The sequence below is a fragment of the Plutella xylostella genome, chromosome 23 (genome assembly GCF_932276165.1).
Source record: "Plutella xylostella chromosome 23, ilPluXylo3.1, whole genome shotgun sequence".
NCBI lineage: Eukaryota > Metazoa > Arthropoda > Insecta > Lepidoptera > Plutellidae > Plutella > Plutella xylostella.
In genome coordinates this window covers 658002-681647 of record NC_064003.1, presented here as the reverse complement: position 1 = coordinate 681647, position 23646 = coordinate 658002, and the positions used below count along the sequence as shown (strand labels likewise).

Genomic DNA, 23646 nt, shown 5'->3' with positions numbered 1-23646 from the left:
CGGGGCGTTGTGAACAAAACTTACTAAATAATACGTTTTGCACAAGGATTGTTTATAAACCGTCAGGCACTGATATCGATTCTGAAGGCGGAAATTTTAAATTTAGAGACGTCAAAACCTTAATTTCTTTGTTTAAAATTCGACTCTATGATTGTTTCCGTAAATGTCATTTTATGCTAGCAATTTTTTTAGTTTGACAGCGTTAAAATTAGAATTTCTGCCTTCAGAATCAACATCACTGTCTGCAAAATATTACTGCTTGAACAAGGCAATATATTTCGATCGAATGTAATTGCTATTTCATGATTTTAGGCGTTAAATTTAACAAAGGTACTCTCAACTCACATAGGCATTACAGTACTTAATTTACGCCAGGGTAAAAATACAAGTCGATGCTTTATTAAAATTCAATAAAAAATTAAATATACTACAGAATTTTTGTAAATAGATTGATTTAAACATTTATCATGTCGTGTTTTAGAGTTACAAGGGTTTAATTTGTAATCGGTCTCATACTTAAGTAGGTATAATTTTATTCTCGTACACATTATAAATTGACTTTTTGTAATTCAATTCTTCTAAAGGTCATGTAAACTTTGCTGCAGTTTATGATTTTGGTTTAGGTAAAATCATAAAGATCTTCGGGCAGAGATAACATTTATAATACTATGCAATTATACATAAAGTACAGTAAATATTCTGGTTAACGTAAGTAGACGTAAGAGTTCATTTAGAACTACAATAATTGTGTTAGCCATTGGCCTTCCCGTTACCTGTAACCATAAAAATGTAAAGGAGGAAGATAAGTACAATAGATTAATTTTATTACTCAATAATAAGCGAATACAATATATTATGCTTACATACAAACCATGTAGGTACAAGTACCTACCTAAGTACATAATAATAATTATTATTTTCTTAAAAAGGAGAAGGAGTATTGACACTTCATTTTTTATCTAATATCAAAATACAGAATTGTTTTTTTTACGCTTGAATGCACAAATGCACCACAGATTAATATATTATGGAAGCTACGAAACGTAAACCACAACAAAATAGTGAAACAAAAAAGGTACTTTACTATGTAGTTACTAAAAAATAACTTTGAATTTTCATGGTAATAAACAAAGGTTAATGCTAGTGTTAGTTCCGCATACATTTTATTATTGTTATTATCAACTTACAATAATTAGGGAAACGGTTTCTCTAGTATGGTCATGTGCAGAGAAACCTGACCCCCCTTTCATAGTAACAATGCTTCTGAGAGGGGTCAGATTTGTCTGCCTTTTACTGTACCTATTCATTTATGAAACTAATAAACATGTCCCCTAGGTATACATCATGGTTAACATGGATAATTTTATCTTATATCTTAACAGGTTATTATTATAAATACATTATCTCGATATCGTTGTGAAACTTTCAGCTTTCATATTATATTCTTAGCACTATATTACACCCAATGTGTATATTAAAGGTACCTATCGACATCGTACGTATCAGAGCAAACGGATTTTCATAAATGTATGGAGAAACGACGCGACGTTGGCAATGCCGATGTAGTGGACGCACTTTACTTGCGAATTTCTTCACTAAGAATACTGAATACGATGCGTCCGTTGCGTACGATGCCGAAAAATGGACGCTCATCTTAAGCCACCGATACTCGTCCTTTATCTAGAATTGTATTGATAGAATCGTAACATTACGTGAACAGATGACTGAGGAAAACAACCAGATTCAAGGCGATGTACCTTCATCGCCATAGTTCTGTAAATTTATTACAGGTTCGATTTTAATAATGTTTCAACCCTAATCATGAAACCATACCGAAATAGGAGTCGACGTCAGCTAACAGAAAAAGATTAATGGGTGGTTGAGTGAGCGCAGATCCTAATTCTAATGCGTTATAAGGCTGGCAGAACCTTGGTAATAAGATATATAAATGTTAAGCAGCTGGACACAGATGTTAGACTATTTACGATATTTGAGTAAACTAGGCGGGTTGTTTATTTTAGAAATTAATCTTTTATAATGTTGTGGTCAAGTGTGTTCGTGTTTGTGTTAGCTTTCGCGAATAGTTTCAGTAAAACCGTTGTCCGTAAGTATTGTCGAATGCAAATACTAATGAATTTCGAAAATTCCCAAAGTTTAATTTGCTCTCTTTAAAAATAAGGGGGCGGGAGTGATACATACCTAATAGGTGGGTTACCGGTATCTAGCCGTACCCTGTGGCCTAATAATAATATGAAGTTATACCATACAAATTCCTCGGTTAAAACTTTGACTCTCTCTATGAGGTAACCAAAAGAAGTGCGACGACCTTTTATGACTTCAATCTAATTCCAAATATCCCGAATATTATATATAAATATCTTTTTCTTCCAGCCGACTTCATAACGCCATGTGAAGTGAAAGACAAAAAGTGCATAGGCGAGGGTTGGACCCAAGCCGTCCAGAACTTGGCCACAGGAAGCTCTGAGATAAACCTACCCATTCTCGACCCGCTCAGACTTGAAGGAATAGACATAGACATTCCTGGAACTGTCCACCTCAAATTCAATGGAACCCTCAAAGGGTTGAAAGGCTGCATCTTTGATAAAGTTGGGTGAGTAATCTGGTGATTAATGTTAGTGTTGCGTAGTCTTTCACGACCTAAACAAATATACTTACAACACTATCAAAATTTAGTTAATAGTAGGTAATTGGTTGTGGTATTAACAAACATTTACCTAGGTACTATGATTTCTTCAGATTTTTGGTGTATTAAACATTATTTCTGTCTTATTCCAGTGTGGACTTCAGCAAAGGATCAGTGTCTCAAGTTCTGGACTTGCGTTGCAACATCACCATCAAGGGAAACTACAATGTTGATGTCAACAGCTCATCCCTCTTCGGAGGAATTGGAGGCAACGGCATCGAGGGACTCATCAAGGCTGATGGCGTTGGGAAAGTCAAACTAGGTATTTATATTGTTTATCTGAATTTAACGCATTGTTATGACTGAATCTACATGATCACAACCATAATCATTAATCAGCCAATTAAAATGCACCTTTTTTTTCATCAGCACCACGTGTGCAAAGCAACAACTATCACCTTATAGTCAGAAAATTTCAAATTGGAACTTTCAAACTTTATAACCCCACACACATAAGAAAAAAACTCACATGTCTAATTATGTTGTGGTAATTTTTGCAGAAAAATTAAAGCTGAAGATGATGTTGGACTTAAACCTCGTTAGGGATGATGATAAAGAGGTGAAAATGGTGCTGAAGGATGGTCCCGTCGGCTACAAGTACAAGATCGGAGGACCCGTCGTGTTTCAAGGAAACAACATCTACGTCGCTGACCAGGACATCAGTAAGTCTTGCTGATGTAAAATCTATCATAGTCAAATCAGGTTTACGGATAATCTACAATAACTACATTGGTTTAAATTTCATGCACGTAAAATGCAGTGATGTGAAACTACTTTGTTAAAACGCTGATTCTCGAAAAGAAAGTAGATACTTACTTAAATATTACTCATATTGTTTTATTTCTGCATTCCATATCTGATGTGATTAACATTCCCTGTCACGTCCTGCAAAATTGAGCGCACTTCAAAATCCATTGTGGTCGGTCAAATTCGGTGAATTGATGAGTGTTTGCATTGAAGCCAGGACCTATTTCTAATCATCAGTTTCCTTCCACAGGTGCTCTCGTCATCGGCTTCATGAACTCGAACTGGCAGGTCGTGATGAACGTCTTCGGAGGCTACTTCTTCGACGACGCGATGCTCAGGATCGGAGACTTCATCAGGGAGTTCTACAAAGTGGTACCGCCGCGCGCTCTCTTCACTGACAATCTCGATGAGTTTTACCCTTGATTAAGGGAACTTTTGAAATGTGATTTTTTGTGGTAAATAAGCACGTAGTATAAGTAGGTTACGTATGTTTAATGATTCCTATTAAATAACTATTTTTTTAATTTGTTTTATTATTTAAACAATACTTTATATGAGGTTAAAACTATACGGGTAAATATCATTTCTTATTTTTACTTCATTACCAATATATTTTTCATGAATAAGGAATATATTATTATGTTTACTTGCATGCATTTCGCAAGAACTAAATCTGAATGCAGCTTATACTAAGAGTGGTTTGAAGGTCTGCTGGCGAATATGCAAAATATGAAAATCCCATTTATTAAGTTAAACATAAACACTAGAATGCAAATCGAGCCATTCGTTTATGCAAATAAGGTTAACGGCATAATTATTATTATTGCTTTTACTTACTTTGACTAAATACATAATTATTATGTTTTCAAGTAACTAGGTAGCTAGATCAGTATTTTTGGTATCGTCTCAAAGTACCCTATATGCAAAGTGTTTTTTGGATCAAAAAAAGTTGTTCAGGATGAGACTGTGAGATACTGTACTCGTATCATAATAAAATTATACTCTAACCTTACAGAAGTATAGAGCCCCGAAAGTATACAGAAATGAATGCATAAATATAAGAAAACTTATATACTTATATGTGAAACAAAAGTAAAGCTAAGTGGCCAGATGAATAAAAATTGAAAAAAAAAAAAATTATGAAGATCTGCAATACGCATTGCAAAATAGCACATAATAAGCTTTGCTATATGTAATTGAATAGTAACGCACCCACTTCCCACGAAAGAGATACGAGGGCTCTTGGCCCCTCCAAATAGGCAAGCGATGACTAGTTACCATCACAAACCTGTGTCCACATAATTCGGCCAACATGTTTAGCAGGCTTTATACTGATAGATTGAACATTCTATACTTAATATTTTTTATCCCAATATCATCGCAAAAAAACCTGTTGCCACGAAGCTCGTGGTTACAAATTCACATAACAGAAAAAAAGTAAGCGTCCACCTTTTGATATCGTACGTATAGGACCAAACGGATTTTCACTAATGTATTTTCAGAAATGGACGACCGAATGGCGTAGTGGTTAGTGACCCTGACCACTGAGCCGAAGGTCCCGGGTTCGATTCCCGGCTGGGGCAGATATTTGTTTAAACACAGATATTTGTTCTCGGGTCTTGGATGTGCCCGTAAAATGGCAATAGGCCCGCCCCCTATTACATTGGGACTAACAACACTCTGGCGAAAAGTGGGTGCTGCAATGCACCTCTGCCTACCCCGCAAGGGAGTACATTAGTACAAGGCGTGAGTGTGTGTGTGTGTGTGTACTTTCAGAAATGGCGTCGGCAACGCCGATGTATTAGACGCACTTGTGTAAATTTCTGTACAAATAATATTGAATAGCATTCAATATTATACGTTGCGTACGATACCGACAGTTGGATGCTTAAAACCTAAACAAACCAGTCGTCAACAGAAGCTCCTCTTTATAATTTATGGAGTACCTACAATCAGCATCAGTCTGCACTCGTGGGCCTGAGCATCCTACACCGTGTGGAGAGTGTCGCCATAAATCACAATGCTTGAAAATATTGAAAAGTTAAAATGTTAAACTGGGCCTAACACTGAAATCACAAAAAAGTGGTAGACTTTGCCACATATTGGTTATGGTTATGGATCATTTCACTGAACTACATAAGTGAAACGTTTTTTGTGATGTCCTAACCTACCATAAACAAAATATTCAGCATATTGTTATTGGCATCGCTGTAAATACATACCCTTATTCATAAAAAAAAATAATGGTTTTATCACTATCTGACAAAGAACAACTATAATACATATCATATTATTATCATATCATTTAGGAAGCTAGTCCGTTACTGTACTGATCACGTAGGTACATCATTTAAGTTATACTGAATACTCACACGTGTAACAATAGATGCAATGGGCATAAAAATATAAAAACTTCATACAAATTCAATTCGAGTCAATACTGATATTTTTTGTATCCATAAACAAAAAGAAGGCTCTGCAGATGTACGTACAACCTTCACGCTTCAAAGTATGTAATCCAACAACGCACGCATTATTTATTAACTTGCATTTAAGCATTATAAATTTGCTTCTCCTTTCAAGATTCAATTTTAAATGGTTTCCCGTGATAATTCCAGAATAAAGGTATATAGGTAATTTAAAACTTTTTTAAATCAGGTAGTTTAGCAGCCTATCCAATTTAATACAAAAAATCAATCACTCTTCATAATATAAATTACAGTGTAACTAGGTTTTTCTTGAGAGCTTTGTGGGATTATCAAGATTAAAGGTGGCTTTTATTTCACTATCTACTATGGAACCTATCTATGAAAATTATAATTATGCTTTTGGAAACAACTTCACCAAACAGGAATGCTAACAGTTAGATACTATAGTTACACGAATACCTATGGATTTAAAATATAATCAGTTAGTCAGTAATCACGCAGAACAAGTCATCTACTCGCTAAAACCGTACTTGTAAGAAAGTAATACGTAGTACATAGTAACCAGCTTATTTGAAAGACTGAAAGAGTAGAAAACTAGAGCATAAATTAGAAATGGGTCAGCCGACTTTGATAAAAGAAACTGATGAAGAGAACAAACTGGTGAAACTTATAATTATATTCTTTATTTTTATGACAATCACACATATGAAACTACAAGTACATAACATTTTCAGTGGATCCAAATATTATTTATATAAAATAATTTTTAATTTTGTTTTCTATTTTTAAATTAGGTAGGTACATTGAAAATAAAAACACTCGAACCGTTTATTTACTTCAATAATGGAACTCTACTTAGCGGCTATAATTATAACGATCAAACCTGTTTTATTTCAGCTCTTCGTTGTATTATTATTATAGGACTCTCAGGCTCCGAGCTAAGGTATAAATGATGAATGTTTCATATTTTTTTCATTAGAATCAGTCACTCCTTTAAGTGCGTAGCATACAAGTGTTGGTTATTTTCATATATTTTTTATATATTTAGTTTTATTTAAGTTTACAATGTTGCGGCTGTATTTAGCTTTTGCTTTGTGTTTTTCTTGCGGACTTGGAGCTGTTGATTGTGAGTTTTATTGATTTTATATTTTTTATATCCTAACACAGGTTTAGATACAATCTAATAAGTGCAGCTATTTGTCAAAACCTTAATTTGTGGAGGGGTTTAGTACCTGCTCCTGGCTTATTCGAATGCATATTATGTTTTGTGCATATACCCTGAAGATCTATTTTTTTTCCTAAGCTTGGACAATTTCCTCCTGCGAGTCCCACTGCAGGTTGGCGGGTTCACCTTATAATTCAGAAGTCGATACATACGTATTTCACCATCATCATAATTAGCTTATAACCATCTACTACTGAACATATATCATACATATATTCAGTTCAACACGCCTATCCCAAGAAACGGATCAACACTCTGTCCCAAGTCTTTCTTATTCATCCACTACTGGCTACCAGTGTAAGATCGGTCCAGAGGAACTGAAGGCGACCACACACCACACACCACGTTTACCTGCAATCTTCTAACAACCTACCAAAATTCCAGTCGACTTCAACACCACTCCCTGCTCAATCAAGGACAATGAGTGCATCGTGGGTCTATGGCAGAACGCCGTCAGGAGTCTATCGGACGGAAGACCAGACCTGGACATCCCAGCCCTGGACCCCCTGAAGTTGGACAACATCTTCGTTGATGTGCCCGGCTTGGTGTCTCTGCGCTTCGATGGTATTCTGAAGGGATTCAAAGGATGCATCTTTGATAAGGCACGGTGAGTGGGTTTTGACGCTTTTGGATACAAATTGGCGCAGTATACAGGATGTTGCAAAAGTGGTCGAGTTAGTCGAAAGGTGACTCTAGGCTCATTTTAAACCACTTTTGTTCTACGACTTTTGAAAATAGGTTTAAAGTGACCCCAGCTTACAAAAAAAAAAATTTTTGTATCTCTTCTGCAGTAACCAGCACGACTCTATATCGGCTTTCGTATTTCCTGTTTTGTCCAGTTAGACTATAAACTCTGGTCCGGTGTTCCTGGCGCTCCAGCTGAGCTGTTACCTACATTACTACTAGTTAATTATAACTTTTTAAAGTAATTCACAGTTCTATAGTCTAAACTCTGCTTTGCAAAATGAAATATACCTATCAACGGTCACTTATGTTAATTCGTCAAAAATACATCCCATACATCGAAATGAAATTAATGACATGTTTTTTAAAGTATATACATCTACCCATAATTTAAAGACAAAATCACTGTATGATTAATATAAAACAACCCAAAAATCGTCCGTAGTCGAGCGGGCCTCAGTGATCGTAACTGATCGCTGAGGTTAAGCAACAACTGACACGGTCAGCCATTGGATGGGTGACCAATTTCAAGTGGTGCTTTTCTGGACGCTTCCGTGCTTCGGACGGCACGTTAAGCCGTGGGTCCCGGTTGCTGCTTCGGTAGCAGTCGTTAAGCCTAGTCAGAGGCCTTCGGGCGGCTTGAAAACATCTGACAGTCGGGTTGCCCACTTACCCGACAACTCTCTCAGCACAAGCTTGCTTGTGTTGGGGTCCACCAACCCGCACTTGGCCAGCGTGGTGGACTAGGCCTAAACCCTTCCTTCATTGGAAGGAGACCCGTGCCCCAGCAGTGGGGACGTAATGGGTCGTGATGAACCCAAAAATATCTGGCAAGTGAAAAAAGGTTGTTGGTCAAGACTCGGACACATAGAGGACAAAACTCAAATATAAAACCGACAGAAATATAAAAAAACCGAGTTAATTGTTCGACTTGCATTAATTTTATATTTTGTATCTTGCATCAGTAATCAAGATTATATTAGTAGACGTAGGTTCCTGGATAAATTATGCCTAATTTATATTTCCTTTTAATGTATATTTTTTTCTGCGGAATTTCTGTCTAAAAGATTATATAATTCTCATAATCGAACGTATTTAAAGCAATTAACTATTATAGAAACTAAAAAAACTAGATATTATCAGTCTCTTCGCAATCACTCGTCAAACATAATATATATTTAGCGCTTTTAATTATCTCATGTGTCCTTCGATCTTTTATACATATATCCTCGAAGCATGTGTCGGTCAAAAAACGCGTGCAAAATGCTAAAAACTTTTTTATGGTAACACAATCTATTTCTAGTACAACCATTGCTATTAATAGGTATAACTAAACTCAATCTTTGTAATAAATGACTATAATTAAGTAAGAAAAAGATTAAATCAATTCAAGTTTTTGTTCCGTCATGTGTGAGAAATACAAGACCATTCCTATTTTTAATTTGAAGGTAAAAAAGAGGTGAATAACCTACCTTTTTACATAGCTTTAGTTATGCTAGCAGTGAGTATTATACCTATATTATAGTGAACATGTGTAATTGAAGGTTACAGCTTACTTTTGTTTCCCTCAGAGTGACTGGAAGATCTGATTGTCGTTTATTTAAAGGAAGTTTAATTTGTTTACGTTTTAAAACCAGTTATTTCCTTCCTATTCCCTGAATTCTTAATGACCCTTATCTCTTATGTTACACCTACATGTAGGAAACTAAAGTTTTTTTACACATACTATGGACTACTTGGTCTGAAATATTTATTATTATTATTCAATAAGCACCACAATACTTGCTCCTAGCCTCAACCGATGACACTAGTAACTGGAACTGGGTAACCAATATCAAGAGACACTTCACTGATGAACCACCTTTCATCATCATCATCACGACCCATCACGACCCTACTGCTGAGGCACGGGTCTCCTTCCTCCTCTTCTTCTTCCTTGCCTTATCCTTATTTAGGCACGGGTCTCCTTCCAAGGAAGGAAAAGTTTTAACCACCTCTCACCTGCTTCCCATCTCGTCACCAGCACAACCCTGAAGCGCGGCCACTTCAAGGAGGCTCTGGACCTGCACTGCGACATCAGCATCGCGGGCCGCTACCTGCTGCAGGCCAACTCGTCCGCGTTGTTCGGGAGGGACGGCATCATACAGGCCGATGGGGAGGGGAAGGTCAAGTTGGGTAAGGATTGTGTGACATATTTTGAAAGGGGACGTAAGGGATTCATTATTTTTTTTATGAGAGGAGGTAAAGATCCTGTAGGGTAGAACCTTTGTATGACCATATTTTCGGGCCAGCCAGCCTAGCTCTGGATGTAAATTGGAGCAAGCCTGGGTCCTGGGTGCTAGTTAAGAATTATACCCGGTGTTTCAAAAGTGGTGTAGTAAGCCGAAAGAGTGACTCGGGAACGCAATTCTGAACTACTGTTGTCCTACAAAGTACGTTGAAAATTAAGCGTTATTGTTAGTTTTAGAGTTATAGTTGGGTATTAGTTTTTTTTTTTACTTTACATCAGTCGTGGAACAAGTTTTGTATAAAATTGTTACTGTAATCCTGTATTAAAAAGGTTGTTTGAAAGATTGCTCGCAAGCGAACCATCCATTTTTTTGCTGTTCATTAGTTATGCGCTCACACGGTTTTTATTTCGTTCAAGTTATTTATGGCTTATTAGGTACCTACTTATTTAGTTTTTTTCATTAATATGAGGCTTAGTACTATAAGGAGACATTAAAATTGAGAAGCTTAATTTGCTGATCGATGGATCAAGTTCCTTTTACAATGAACTCAACTGGGAAGGTCAGAAAGGAAACTTACCATACTTACGGGATGACTTGCATGATAGGAGACATGAATTTGCTTACCATACTTATGTCATAGTCTGACGTACATAAGTAAACAATAAACATGTCTGCAAGAGGATAAGACACGTGAGCGTTGCTAGGTACCTGGTGATCGTAGACTAGATCCTAGGTTCACCATAGTAGTCTTCTATAATGATCTAACAGACTATGTTGAAATCAACTCAGCACTGTCAACTAATTGTTATTATGCTTCTGTTTTTCCATTTTGGACCAGGGTTCCGGATATTTGGAAGGCATGTAGTTAAGTAAAACCAGGGGGGAGTCAGTGCCTTAATGGCTGAACTTTTAGTAGAAGGTAGTGCCATCTCTTTATATTACTCTTACTACCAAAAAAGATGTAAGATGGCGTTATCAACAAGACCATAGAACAATAACAAGACACATAGATAAGTAGTATTTGAATGTTAACATTGTCATGATCTATGGCTTTTATGAAGAAATTGCGTGTCAGTGTCAGTTCAGTTGTCTTACAATGTCTCGCAAATAACATTTTTTAATAAAAATAAAAGTCTATACTCTCGGTATATCGTTATTTATAAATGTTATATACCTACAAATAAAAATAAACATGGTGTGTCAAGAAAAAGCATCTTTATCCGCAAAAAGTGTTTTTATGAAATTCTTGTGACCTGACAGATTCCATATGGATCCAGGTTCCATGTGGTTCCACGGGAACCGAGCTGAAATGGCGGCACTGGCAAAGAGCGATCGACATATTCATATCCGCTGAAGATTAAAATACTATGTGTACCAAACTGATAAATGTCGCAAAGATTTGCCTCGCGAGGATAAATGATGCACTATTGGACGAAATGACTTTATCACCACAAGTGACAAGATTTGCTTCTCTTGGGAAACATAGGTAAACTAGCAAAACATGAATTGTGTTCGGGACAAGAATACAATATAATTTATGTCTTGTTCATAATAAATAAATAGTCACAGGAAGTGAGGAGGCCAGCGCCATCTAGTAGGAAATAGTATAACTAAGTAGAACGATAGCCTACTAACAGACAACGCAGTTTCTCTACTTGGCAACAGATGGCGTTGACAGTCTAGAAGATTCTAGTACATACCGGAACTCTCCATAGCATTCCACAGTTTTCGAGAGATTTCTATATTCGATAGAGAACAGTATAAAAGGCGACGCTTGCGCCTCACAGTCATATCAGTCTAATAGTAAATAGTGAACAGAACAGTTCAAACAGAAAATAGCAATCAGTCTAATAGTAAACAGAGAACAAAACAGTTCTAACAGTGCAATTCAGTTAAAAAGCAAACAGCGAAGAAAGAACAAGAAGAAGAACAAGCAAGCAACAGCTCTAGCTCTCTCATTTCCTGCCGGTGATCGCAACGAAGCTTTTTCATTCCTCTTCCGCTGCCGTGAAGAAGGAATACCCCCGCACATTTGGTCCTTCGAACCGGATACTTCGTCGTTGCAGGAAGTCGGATCAAGAATGCCGATCAACACGAGAGCCGCCGCCGTCGCCGCTGCCGCCGCCGAAGCCGCTGTCGCCGCCGAAGCCGCTGCCGCTGCCGACGCCGCTGTCGCTGCCACCGCCGACGCCGCTGTCGCTGCCGCTATCGAGGCCGCCGACGATGCCGCTGGGCCTGCCGCTGCCGGTGCCGCCGCCGCTTCTGTCTCCGCCACGCCCACAGAAACCTCTTCCGCTGCCGTGAAGAAGGCCGGAGCAGAAGCTCTCACCACCGCTGCTGCCGTGTCACAGAAACCCCAGCCCGTCGCCACGTCGTCACAGAAGAAGTGCAAGTCGAAGAGTAGCAAGTCTGCGCGTGCGCTGCGAATAGCTCGAGCCAAGGAAGAGATGCTGAGAATACAACTCGAGCTCGCCGCCGCACGCATCGCCGTCTTGGAAGCAGAAAGTAGTGAAGACGAAGATGAAGAGCAGTCGGAATACGCGTCTGACAGTTGGAAGGTAGAAGAGTGGCTGGATCAAACGGGAGTGCCACCACAGCTACAAGCTCCGCCGCCTGCGCCCTGCGCCCCCGCCGGTGTCGCCCCCGTTGCTGCCGCCCCTGTCATCGTCGCCGCCGCGGCCGCCCCCGTCGTCGTCGCAGCCGCCACTGCCGCCGCGCCTGCACACGCCGCCCCCGTCGCCGCGGCCGCCCCCGTCGTCGCAGCCGCCACTGCCGCCGCGCCTGCACACGCCGCCCCCGTCGCCGCGGCCGCCCCCGATGTTGCCGCCACCGCCGCCGCGCCTGCACACGCCGCCCCCGCCGTCGCGGCCTACCCGACTGACGCCGTGCTGCCGCTTCACTCATCGTACCCACAAGCGGGTACCTACTATGAAGCCCTACAGTCAAGAAACCAACCGCGGGACGTCCCAGCCGCTGCGAGCCAGCCACAACAGATCAACATCTCCGAGCTGGCATCCGCAATAGCACTCGCTGCGAAGGCCGGACAACGAGCTACGCCACGCTACCACACGGAGCTACCGTTCTTCGCCGGCTCTCACCACGAGTGGCTGTCATTTCGTGCCGCATATTACGAAACAGCAGAGGACTTCACCGAGACTGAAAACGTGGCAAGACTACGACGAAGCCTGAGAGGAAGAGCCAAGGAAGCAGTCGAGAATCTGCTAATATTGAATGCACGCGCCACAGACATCATGCGCGCCCTGGAGTCTCTCTTCGGCCGCCCCGACTCCATCGCCATGTCCGAACTCGACCGCCTGCGTGCGCTGCCGCGCCTCACGGACAACCCGCGCGATGTCTGCGTGTTCGCCAGCCGCGTACTCAACGTCGTCGCTAGTCTGCGCGCTCTCGACCGCATACACTACCTCTACAGCCCGGAGGCCACGAAGATCACCATAGAGAAGCTGACGCCCGCACTACGCTACCGATGGTTCGACTACGCCGCCACTCAAACTACAGAAGAGCCGGACCTACTGAAGCTCTCCAGATTTCTACAGAGAGAAGCCGATCTCTGCGGACCCTACGCACAGCCAGAGACAGAACCCGCAGAGCACAGTCAAAACATAATACAGCGAGCCTACACCACAGCGGCCACAGTCTCTAAAATAGTAAAATGCCGCCACTGCGCCACAGAGGGACACAACATCACTGAGTGTCCAGAGTTCCGAGCAACAGACGTGAACTCGCGATGGGATATAGCTAAATCACAGAGGCTATGCTTCCGATGCCTGCGGTACAAGAATAAGACCCACAGATGCAAGAGAAACAGATGCGGAGAAGATGGCTGCAATTACTTCCATCATAGATTGCTGCACTTCACAAGATCAACAGAAACCGGACCGGAAACGAAGAATAGCGTAACAGTATCGTCGGTGTGGTCGCCGCGCAAAACACACGCGTACCTGAAGATCTTACCTGTCAAGATCGTCGGACCGGCGGGAGAGGTACACACGCACGCTCTGCTCGACGATGGCTCTACCGTCACGCTCATAGACGCGGCCATAGCGAAGCAGGCGGGCCTCACGGGCCCCATCGAGCCGCTCAACATAGCCGCCATCGCCGACACCAAGATGAACGCGTGCCATTCTCGCCGCGTCAAAGTCACACTACAGGGAGAACGCGCACAGTACACGATTAACGCGCGGACCATCGACAACATACGACTCTCCGCACAGACGGTGAAAAATGAAGATCTGCGAAATTGTGCTCATCTGCGTGACATCGCACAGCAGCTGAAGTACGAAGCAGCAAGACCAAAGATCCTCATCGGTCAAGACAATTGTCATCTTCTCATCGCGAGCGAGGTGCGACAAGGACAGCAAGATGAACCCGTCGCCTCACACACGCCTCTAGGCTGGGTTCTTCACGGAGCGCACACGAGAACAGTGAATAAGAAACACAATAGAGTCAACTGCCTGACTACGCGTGAAGATGACCTGCGTGAGCCACTCACCGTGCCCACACGCCCCCACAGCAACTTAGAAGGACGCGCCACCAGTACTCTCGCCAAGTGTACAAAACAGACAGAAGCCTCACGTTTATGTCGCCGTTACGCCGCCCGTCGCGACGCCTCAATCGAAGATCATAGTACAGTCCACGACAGGCGATGGGCATCGAAGATGAACGTGAGCAGCACAGCTACGCGAGATGTACACAGACCCAAAGGGCGCCCCCACAGTGTGGTCCAGACTACAGCCACAGATCAATGCCACAGACGAAGTGAACCGCCGCGCAACCGCAGTCGCCGCCGCCGCCGCCGTCGCCGAGAACAACTAATGATAGAGCCTACAGGGAGCGACGAGCGAGCTGGCCATCCTGCCCTCCGAGCCTGCGGAGCCAGACGTCCCTCACCGAGATCTGCAATGACGACCACGGCGTCAATGCACGGCGGGAGTAATGTTCGGGACAAGAATACAATATAATTTATGTCTTGTTCATAATAAATAAATAGTCACAGGAAGTGAGGAGGCCAGCGCCATCTAGTAGGAAATAGTATAACTAAGTAGAACGATAGCCTACTAACAGACAACGCAGTTTCTCTACTTGGCAACAGATGGCGTTGACAGTCTAGAAGATTCTAGTACATACCGGAACTCTCCATAGCATTCCACAGTTTTCGAGAGATTTCTATATTCGATAGAGAACAGTATAAAAGGCGACGCTTGCGCCTCACAGTCATATCAGTCTAATAGTAAATAGTGAACAGAACAGTTCAAACAGAAAATAGCAATCAGTCTAATAGTAAACAGAGAACAAAACAGTTCTAACAGTGCAATTCAGTTAAAAAGCAAACAGCGAAGAAAGAACAAGAAGAAGAACAAGCAAGCAACAGCTCTAGCTCTCTCACTTCCTGACTGGTGAACAGAATAGAAGTCTTTCATTCCTGATCCCTGCCCGCCGTACTTCCCTCAACCAGAATAGGTGCACCCCGCACAAATTGGTTTTCATGGTGAAAGGAATACACACACCCACTCGCATATTATTTTACAAGTGACATGAACAAAACTGAACTGAAACATTGTTATATGCGAGGTAATAAAGAATTATATAATAATTTGTTTTTTATTTATTGTTGCATGTAGGTAGGTACATAAATAGATTGAACTTAAATTTAGCTGATAAATGTAATAACTGTTGTGTGGTGTAACTACGTCAACGCAAATATGTCTTATATCTTTATAGATTGAAGTTAATAGCCGGATCCCCACCAGACGATCCAACGCGATCCGATCGCGCGATCCAAGGAATCTTACATACTAAACTTCTTGGATCGGGCGATCGGATCGCATTGGATCGTTTGGTGGAGATCCGGCTATTAACTTGTGATAACAATATCTATATATACAGGGTGTCCCAACAGGGCACCCTGTATGTATGTACAATGAGGTTGAGCAATATAAAGAGATGGCGTTGTAGGCTCAGTATGACGTATAGAGTATGACAAAAAACTCCTCCAGATGGCACTCTTTACACAATTGTTTATTTTTTCTCTATGAGTAAAACACTTTAGTATAGATTCACACCATTCACACACAAGTCTTTATTGGAAGTATAGGAAGTCTTATATGGTGGTTGCTAAACACAACCATACCGCGATGTAGCATGTGTCACACCAGCGCCATCTAGTGAGAATCGCTGTAAACAATTTCTTTAAACATATCGCCCCCCAAGGACTATTAATGTCCTTAATAACAAGTAATAATCTAATAATCTTGAAAGTATCATCATCAATAAAGGGAACAATACAATATTTTGTGGTTAGTATTTCATGTTTACAAGTAACTTGACATGGGTAGACATTGAATTTTAGTAAAAAGAGTGGTAAACAATTTCAGTTTGTAAAAAATCTGATTCTATGAATGTAGGACAATAACTATCATGAGTTTATACAATAAGACGAAACTAAAGATGTACATTCTATGTTGTTTACAGATGTAAATGTGTATAAAATCAAATCAAGTAAAATTAAAAGAATTTTGCAATAGCATCAAGTAAATAAGTTCAGTTAAAATAGTCTTCTTAGTGTCCATAACAATTTTCATTTTGAAATTATCACTTTGTGCAACTTTAGTTCACTTAACTTTAACACATTGAGGAATTTCACTCATCACTAGTTCACTTTGAGAAGGCCACTTGTGTAAGGACATGCGCGTGAGAGACGCTGTGTCATTCGCTTTCGTAGCATTACTGAATGTGTCTCAGTGGATGCTCTCATCAACAATTCATCTCTGTTCATGTGTGTCTTTAGAGTAAGTTCTTTTTTAGTAAATTCTTCGCGTCCACAATGTGCAGTTTGGTGTAAGATATGTATCGGTGTAAGTAAATCTCGTGTATCTTGTGAAGGTGGATAAATAGGAAGCTCTTCATTAATGCTGTTTGCTTTCACAGGTTTGGCGCTTCCATCATCGACAACTTGAAGTTTAGTATGTATTATTGCATGGTAAGGTAAGTTGTAGGGTTTTCTACCATCTAATCTTTCTTTTTCTGTTTCAGATACTTTCTCCGTGTGTAACTTCTCTTCGTATTTCTTCATGAATTTATCCTTAATTTCAGGTATTTTTTCCAGTTGCAGTAATCGTGTTAGATTAGCGTTTCGAGTGTGAGTTTTCTTGTGTTGCTCTTCACACTGAATCTCTTCATTAGTCATCGAATTCTTGTCAGGTAAGTACTCCCTTATAGCTCGGAACTGATCTCTTTCAAACTTTGTATGTGCCACAACAAAATTGTGTGGTTGTGCATCAGTTGGTTGAATTCTTCCAGATATGATCCAGCCCAGTCGGGAATTGAGAGCAATCAGGGAGTTGTGTCTTTTTATTCCATCTAGGATTATTTGTGCATGTACTTCTGCACCAAGCAATACGTCTATAGATCCTGGCTTGTAATATTGTGGATCGGCAAGTTTCATACATTCATGAGTAGGCCAGGTATCTTTAGAAAACTCTTGTGATGGTAACAAGGAAGAGAGTTTTTTAAATACGTATGCGTTGGTTGTGATTTGCGTATCTTCGTTTTCTTGTGTTGAGCAGAGTGTCAATTTCACCATAGAGTTTGTGGATACCACTGATGTGTCTGATATGCCTGTGATTTTGCCATCTACGTAAGTTCGATCGAGACCGAGGAGTTGTGCAGCTGCTTCAGTAATAAAAGACGCCTGTGATGCTTGATCAATAAGCGCTCTTAGTCTGTGTGTTTTTCCATACTTTGAAGTAACTGATATCAAGGCAGTCGCTAAAAGAACTTGTGCGCTGTTACATGTGTTTGTGATGGTCTGAGTCTTCAATGTCACCGCTTCATCTTTCTCAAGTTCTTTTTCAGCTGTTCTCCCGTTATCGTACGTAACGTGTAGTAAGGTATGGTGACGTAGACCACATTTCCTACAGCTTGTGATTGAACGACAGTCTTTCAGTCTGTGTCCCTTGACTAGGCAATTGAAGCAGATCTCGTTTTCCTTTATGAATTCTTGTCTTTGTGGTATATCAAGTGCGGCAAATTCTTTACAGTGGCAAACATAATGATTCTTGTGACAAAAAGTGCATTCTATTGTATGTTCTACTTCAGTGACAAATGATTTTACGGATGTAGCCTTTTGTGTTTGTGGTGGTGGTCTTATGTATTCTGGTTTGTATGTAATTTGTGACTTTGACATCATTTCCATTGATCTGAATCTAGTTTCTAAGTACGCAGATAGTTGTGTGAATGTGGCTATGTCAGTAGAAGATCCAAGTGACTGTTCCCAAAGCTTGTGAGACTCTATATCGAGCTTTGCAACAACAATGTGTACTATAATCGCATCCCAGCTACAGGTATCAATCTGAAGGTTTTGCAATGAATTTAGGCACTCCTTTGTGGTGTCGAGTAAATCTTTTATACTTCGAACACATTCATTTGATATTTTTCTTTGATTGAGTAGGCGATTCAATATTGTGTTTACAATAATTCGTTTGTTATTGTAACGATCCTCTAATGTTTTCCATGCTGCGTCATAGTTTGCATCTGTCAGTGAGAAGTGCTTGAGTAATTGTTGGGCTTCTCCTGTTAGGCTAGATTTCAGGTAATGGTGTTTCTCTATCTTTGATAATTCAGTGTCATTGTGTATTAGTGCTATGAATAAATCTCTGTAACTCATCCAATCATTGTAATTTCCGGAAAAAGTGGGTATCGGTATGGGCGGTAACTTTGTACGTTTGATAGAAGTTGTGTCATGATTTGCAGCGTTTTCTGTTGAACACTGTTGTGTATCTTTCTTTGTGAGTTCTATCAAACAATCTTTCAGTAAAGTTTTCAGTTCTAAGTAATGTTCTTCCGCTGTATCGAAATTCTCGTGTATGTCAAGTCTTATTTCTGCTAGGACCTCATCTGTGACTGTATTATTGATGTCGTTGTATTGTGTGTTAAACAGTGTCCAATAGTGTTAGCCTTATAGTGTTTCCATCCGTGTTTCGATGTAACCCTCTGTGTATCTACTCTTAGGCGTCTTCTTAGTGTTACTTAATAGCTTAGCTATTCTTTCTGATAAGAGACGTTGTGATTGACAAAGTTTCGCCATAGTTGCAATTCAGTCCGAAATCAATAATAAAACTTCAAATTTTCAAAGTTCAAAAATAGTTCCAATTTTGTCAGAGTCCAAAATCGCAGAAATTTTTCTAAGTGTTTGAAAAAACGACGACCGAATGGCGTAGTGGTTAGTGACTTGACTACTGAGCCGATGGTCCCGGGTTCGATTCCCGGCTGGGGCAGATATTTGTTTAAACACAGATATTTGTTCTCGGGTCTTGGATGTGCCCGTAAAATGGCAATAGGCCCGCCCCCTATTACATTGGGACTAACAAAACACACTGGCGAAAAGTGGGTGCAGCAATGCACCTCTGCCTACCCCGCAAGGGAGTACATTAGTACAAGGCGTGAGTGCGTGTTTTTTTTTTTTTTTTTTTTTGTTTGAAAAAAGCACTGGGATCAAAGGTCAACTTCAAAACAAGTGACGATTGCTCTGGTACTCTTTTTACTTACCCAGAGATCATGACTTTACCACTTTTTCACTTTAGCACATTTCACATTTGTCACATTTTATATTGCACTTTTTACATTTATCCGCTTCCGAAGGACCAAAATATAGTTAAGTAAAACACTTTAGTATAGATTCACACACAAGTCTTTATTGGAAGTATAGGAAGTTTTATATGGTGGTTGCTAAACACAACCATACCGCGATGTAGCATGTGTCACACCAGCGCCATCTAGTGAGAATCGCTGTAAACAATTTCTTTAAACAGCATGAATGGGCCGATTTACCTCTATATTATTAGTAACAATAAACATAATAGGGTCAAAGCAGCCTCAAATCACACACAACCAACTCAATCTCCTTTAACCCCTCATACGCATTCCAACACAAATATTATTTTTCCCTATAACCCCGCATCTGCATACCAACCCCAATTATTATTCTTATTATTATTCCAGATAACTTATACTTCAAGTTCCTGATGGACTTCCTGATCATCCAAGATGAGGAAGGCGTGCTCAAGTTCGTGCTCAAGGACGGACCAATGGGCTACAAGTACAAGATCAAAGGACCCGTCGTGTTCGAAGGAAACAACATCACGCTTGGCGGACAGGACATCAGTAAGTTTCTATGAGTGGTACACGTAAGGGCCGGTTTTTAAGGTTCCGTAGCCAAAATGGCAAAAACGGAACCCTTATAGTTTCGTCATGTCCGTCTGTCCGTCTGTCCGTCTGTCCGTCTGTCACAGCCGATTTACTCGGAAACTATAAGTACTACAGTGATGAAATTTGATGGGAATATGTGTTGTATGAACCGCTACAAAAATATGACACTAAATAGTAAAAAAAAAAATTGGGGGTGGGGCCCCCCATACATGTAACTGAGGGATGAAATTTTTTTTTTCGATGTACATACCCGTGTGGGGTATCAATGGAAAGGTCTTTTAAAATGATATAAAGTTTTCTAAAAAACATTTTTCTTAAAGTGAACGGTTTTTGAGATATCAGCTCTCAAAGTCGTAAAAAGTATGTCCCCCCCCCTCTATTTTTATAACTACGGGGTATAAAATTCTAAAAAAAATTGAGGTGATGCATGCTAATTAACTCTTTCAACGATTTTTGGTTTGATCAAAGTATCTCTTATAGTTTTTGAGATAGGTTGATTTAATTGCTGCTACGGAACCCTTTGTGCGCGAGCCCGACTCGCACTTGGCCGGTTTCAACTTTAGCCATTATTCAAGTCAAGTGGCCGGTAGTCAACTTTAGCCATTATTCAAGTCAAGTGGCAAGTGTGAAAGCTGCATATGTATATTTTTTGTGGTTATTAACTAATACTTACCTCCTTTAGGTTGACTGGTAGAAAATCCTTTTAGCTAATCCTAAGTCCACTTTTTGCACACTTATGAATATATTTGTGCAATAAAGAGTGAAATAAATACCTAAATAAAAAGCTACCCCGCTATGACGAGCAACACAATATTCCGCTATAACCTAATTACATCTGACAGTCGGGCTGCCCACTTACCCGACAACTCTCTCAGCACAAGCTTGCTTGCAACCCGCACTAGGCCAGCGTGGTGGACTAGGCTAGGGTTTTACCCTTCCTTCAATGGAAGGAGACCCGTGCCCCAGCAGTAGGGGCGTGATGGATCGTGATGATTATGATAACCTAAATCCGTACCACCTCAACTCGCTGGTTCTGGCAGAATTACCAGCGCACATTGTACAGCACATGCTGAGTCAGAGCCATTTTACTGACATACATTGATATAATACACACCACAATTATTGTTATTCTTCATGTCACTGTACCTATTGATGTTGTTTTGTATTTGTGATGTGTTTTTTGCTAGTAAATAAACGATGTGTCTATGTCTATTCCTCTTCCAGGTCCTCTAGTGATCTCGTTCGTGAACCAGAACTGGCGTCTGGTCCTGGACTCGTTCGGGGGTCCGTTCTTTGCCCGCGCCATGCAGGAGGTGGGGGACTTCGAGCGAGCCTTCTTCAGACACGTCTCCGCCACCTCCTACTTCAAGGAGAACCTCGACGACTACGCCGTTAAATACTGAATGTTTTAGAATGTTTTGAATTGAATTGAATTGAATTGAATGTAGACCTTAGAACTATGATACCTCTAATAAATTAATTTGTGAATTAAACAGGTTAAAAGAGCGGTTTAAAATCGACTTCTGTAAATGGATTGTTAAACGATACCATAAAATACTGTTTAAGTACTAAATAACAATAAATATGATTGTAACAGCCTGATTTTTTTACTGTTCATTTTTGGGTAAACAAGGTTATTATAAATAATAATTTGATTATCTAAAAATTTGTTTTATTTTTATGGCTATAACCTATATAAGTATAATAATATACAAATATTATATAACATATAAATATGGTATTTAAATGGTATTTAATATCAATCATTCATCATTGAAGCATTGAGCTGGCGACTGGTGCTGGCTTCGTTCGTTTCGTTCATTATTATACTATGGTCCCTAATAAAGTTATATGAAGCAATAAAAAGCTAACAATAATATGCTTCGGACGGCACGTTAAGGCGTGGGTCCCGGTTGCTGCTTCGGCAGCAGTCGTTAAGCCTAGTCAGAGGCCTTCGGGCGGCTTGATAACATCTGACAGTCCAGTTGCCCACTTACCCGACAACTCTCTCAGCACAAGCTTGCTTGTGTTGGGGTCCACCAACCCGTACTAGGCCAGCGTGGTGGACTAGGCCTAAAACCCTTCCTTTTTTGGGAGATGACCTGTTCCCCAGCAGTGGGGACCTGATGGGTCGTGATAATGATGAATAATATTCTAGAGTATCAATAATTAATCACATAAAATATTACCTGTCTACTTAGTGTCCCGGATCTTCTCATTATTTAGTTACTATTGCACAATGGCCGTGTGAAAATTATAACATCGTAAACAAATAGCTGGCAAAAAATACACAATGCAATGCAAATCCAATGGAAGAAATACCAATCAGAAGGTAATAAAGGTAAACATACTAGATAGGAAAACTGTAAATATAATAATAATTATAGGATTATAATATCCCAACACTCAGCGAGTTTTCAGCCCTTTTCATGCAACATCTTCATGTTTGTTAGCCCAAAGTGATGTAGAGCATCGTTTAAATATGATTAAGACTACTTTTTAGGTAAGTAGGTATCTGTTCTATTTATCAAATTGTATTGATCAATTTTAATAAACTATCTGAAATAGACAACATGGTCGCCTTAATCGAGGTTATAGTAATCGTAATTAGTTTAAACTAGGATCGCAAACTAGTGTAAGCTATCAAGCTATAGTATATCTGTCGCAAGCATCTGGTTGAATCTCCTTTTTAGTTGAATCACTAGCGCGTTCATTGGATAGCGCCATTCAATTGTATGCCGAATTGCCGATGCTTGTCTAGTATAGCCAAAACAACAAGTATAAAGTTTATCGACGTCAATGGCAATATCACGTAAGAAACCGTAGCAGATCTTATATGTATACAAAGGAAAAGTACTTCCCAACAGTTGAGTCCAAATGATACGTTACGTTAACAAATATGACATAGAGACTCACTATAACGTAAGCAACGTAACCTTTCGTTATAAAACACCACGTGAGCGCAACGCAACCTGCAACTAACCAGCCCCTCAGTCACCTTACCTGTTATTACAAAATTTCATTTTCAAAACAAACATCATCACTTCAGCCACCCACTGTCACGAGTCGGCACAAAGCAATGTGAACCCTACATGCAGGCTGAATAATAACAAATCTCATTGCATTTCTGTGCATCATCTTAGTATTCAGTGGTTCTACGCTTATGCTAGACTACAATTTTTTTGCTTTGTTCACTGTCCATTGCTGAGTCTCTTACCACTATTTATACAGGTGAACGTTTCGAGGCGGCAATGGATGCGTGGTAAAGCGATAGTGCCTTGTAGGTTTTCAGCCGCAAATGTAAATTGTCATTCTCATTCACGTGAGGGTCTATTCACGTGCCCAAGCTTCAGGGGCGTATTCAGTGTGCTTAACTAATGAAGAGGCAGTAACATGCAATTT

General features: G+C 40.2%; 2 protein-coding genes across 2 annotated transcripts; both read left to right on the top strand.

Moving 5' to 3' along the window:
• Positions 1–1908: 1908 nt before the first annotated feature.
• Positions 1909–3972, top strand: LOC105380961. Its single transcript, XM_011550584.3, has 5 exons — positions 1909–2104; positions 2392–2611; positions 2797–2966; positions 3205–3366; positions 3702–3972. Exons 1-5 carry the CDS (start codon positions 2038–2040, stop codon positions 3872–3874), a joined length of 792 nt encoding a protein of 263 aa, XP_011548886.3. The 5' UTR covers positions 1909–2037; the 3' UTR covers positions 3875–3972.
• Positions 3973–6848: 2876 nt separating this feature from the next.
• Positions 6849–21649, top strand: LOC105380960. Its single transcript, XM_011550583.3, has 5 exons — positions 6849–7006; positions 7490–7712; positions 9813–9964; positions 20038–20199; positions 21469–21649. Exons 1-5 carry the CDS (start codon positions 6946–6948, stop codon positions 21645–21647), a joined length of 777 nt encoding a protein of 258 aa, XP_011548885.2. The 5' UTR covers positions 6849–6945; the 3' UTR covers positions 21648–21649.
• The last annotated feature ends 1997 nt before the right edge of the window (positions 21650–23646 follow it).

Bases quoted from the DNA above. Each gene is read 5' to 3' on its own strand.
- LOC105380961 (XM_011550584.3), top strand. From the start codon at position 2,038: ATGTTGTGGTCAAGTGTGTTCGTGTTTGTGTTAGCTTTCGCGAATAGT. The intron at 2,105-2,391 runs GTAAGTATTGTC...TTTTTCTTCCAG, and splicing joins TTTCAGTAAAACCGTTGTCC to CCGACTTCATAACGCCATGT. The intron at 3,367-3,701 runs GTAAGTCTTGCT...TTCCTTCCACAG, and splicing joins CGTCGCTGACCAGGACATCA to GTGCTCTCGTCATCGGCTTC.
- LOC105380960 (XM_011550583.3), top strand. From the start codon at position 6,946: ATGTTGCGGCTGTATTTAGCTTTTGCTTTGTGTTTTTCTTGCGGACTT. The intron at 7,007-7,489 runs GTGAGTTTTATT...CCAAAATTCCAG, and splicing joins CGGACTTGGAGCTGTTGATT to TCGACTTCAACACCACTCCC. The intron at 20,200-21,468 runs GTAAGTTTCTAT...TTCCTCTTCCAG, and splicing joins GCTTGGCGGACAGGACATCA to GTCCTCTAGTGATCTCGTTC.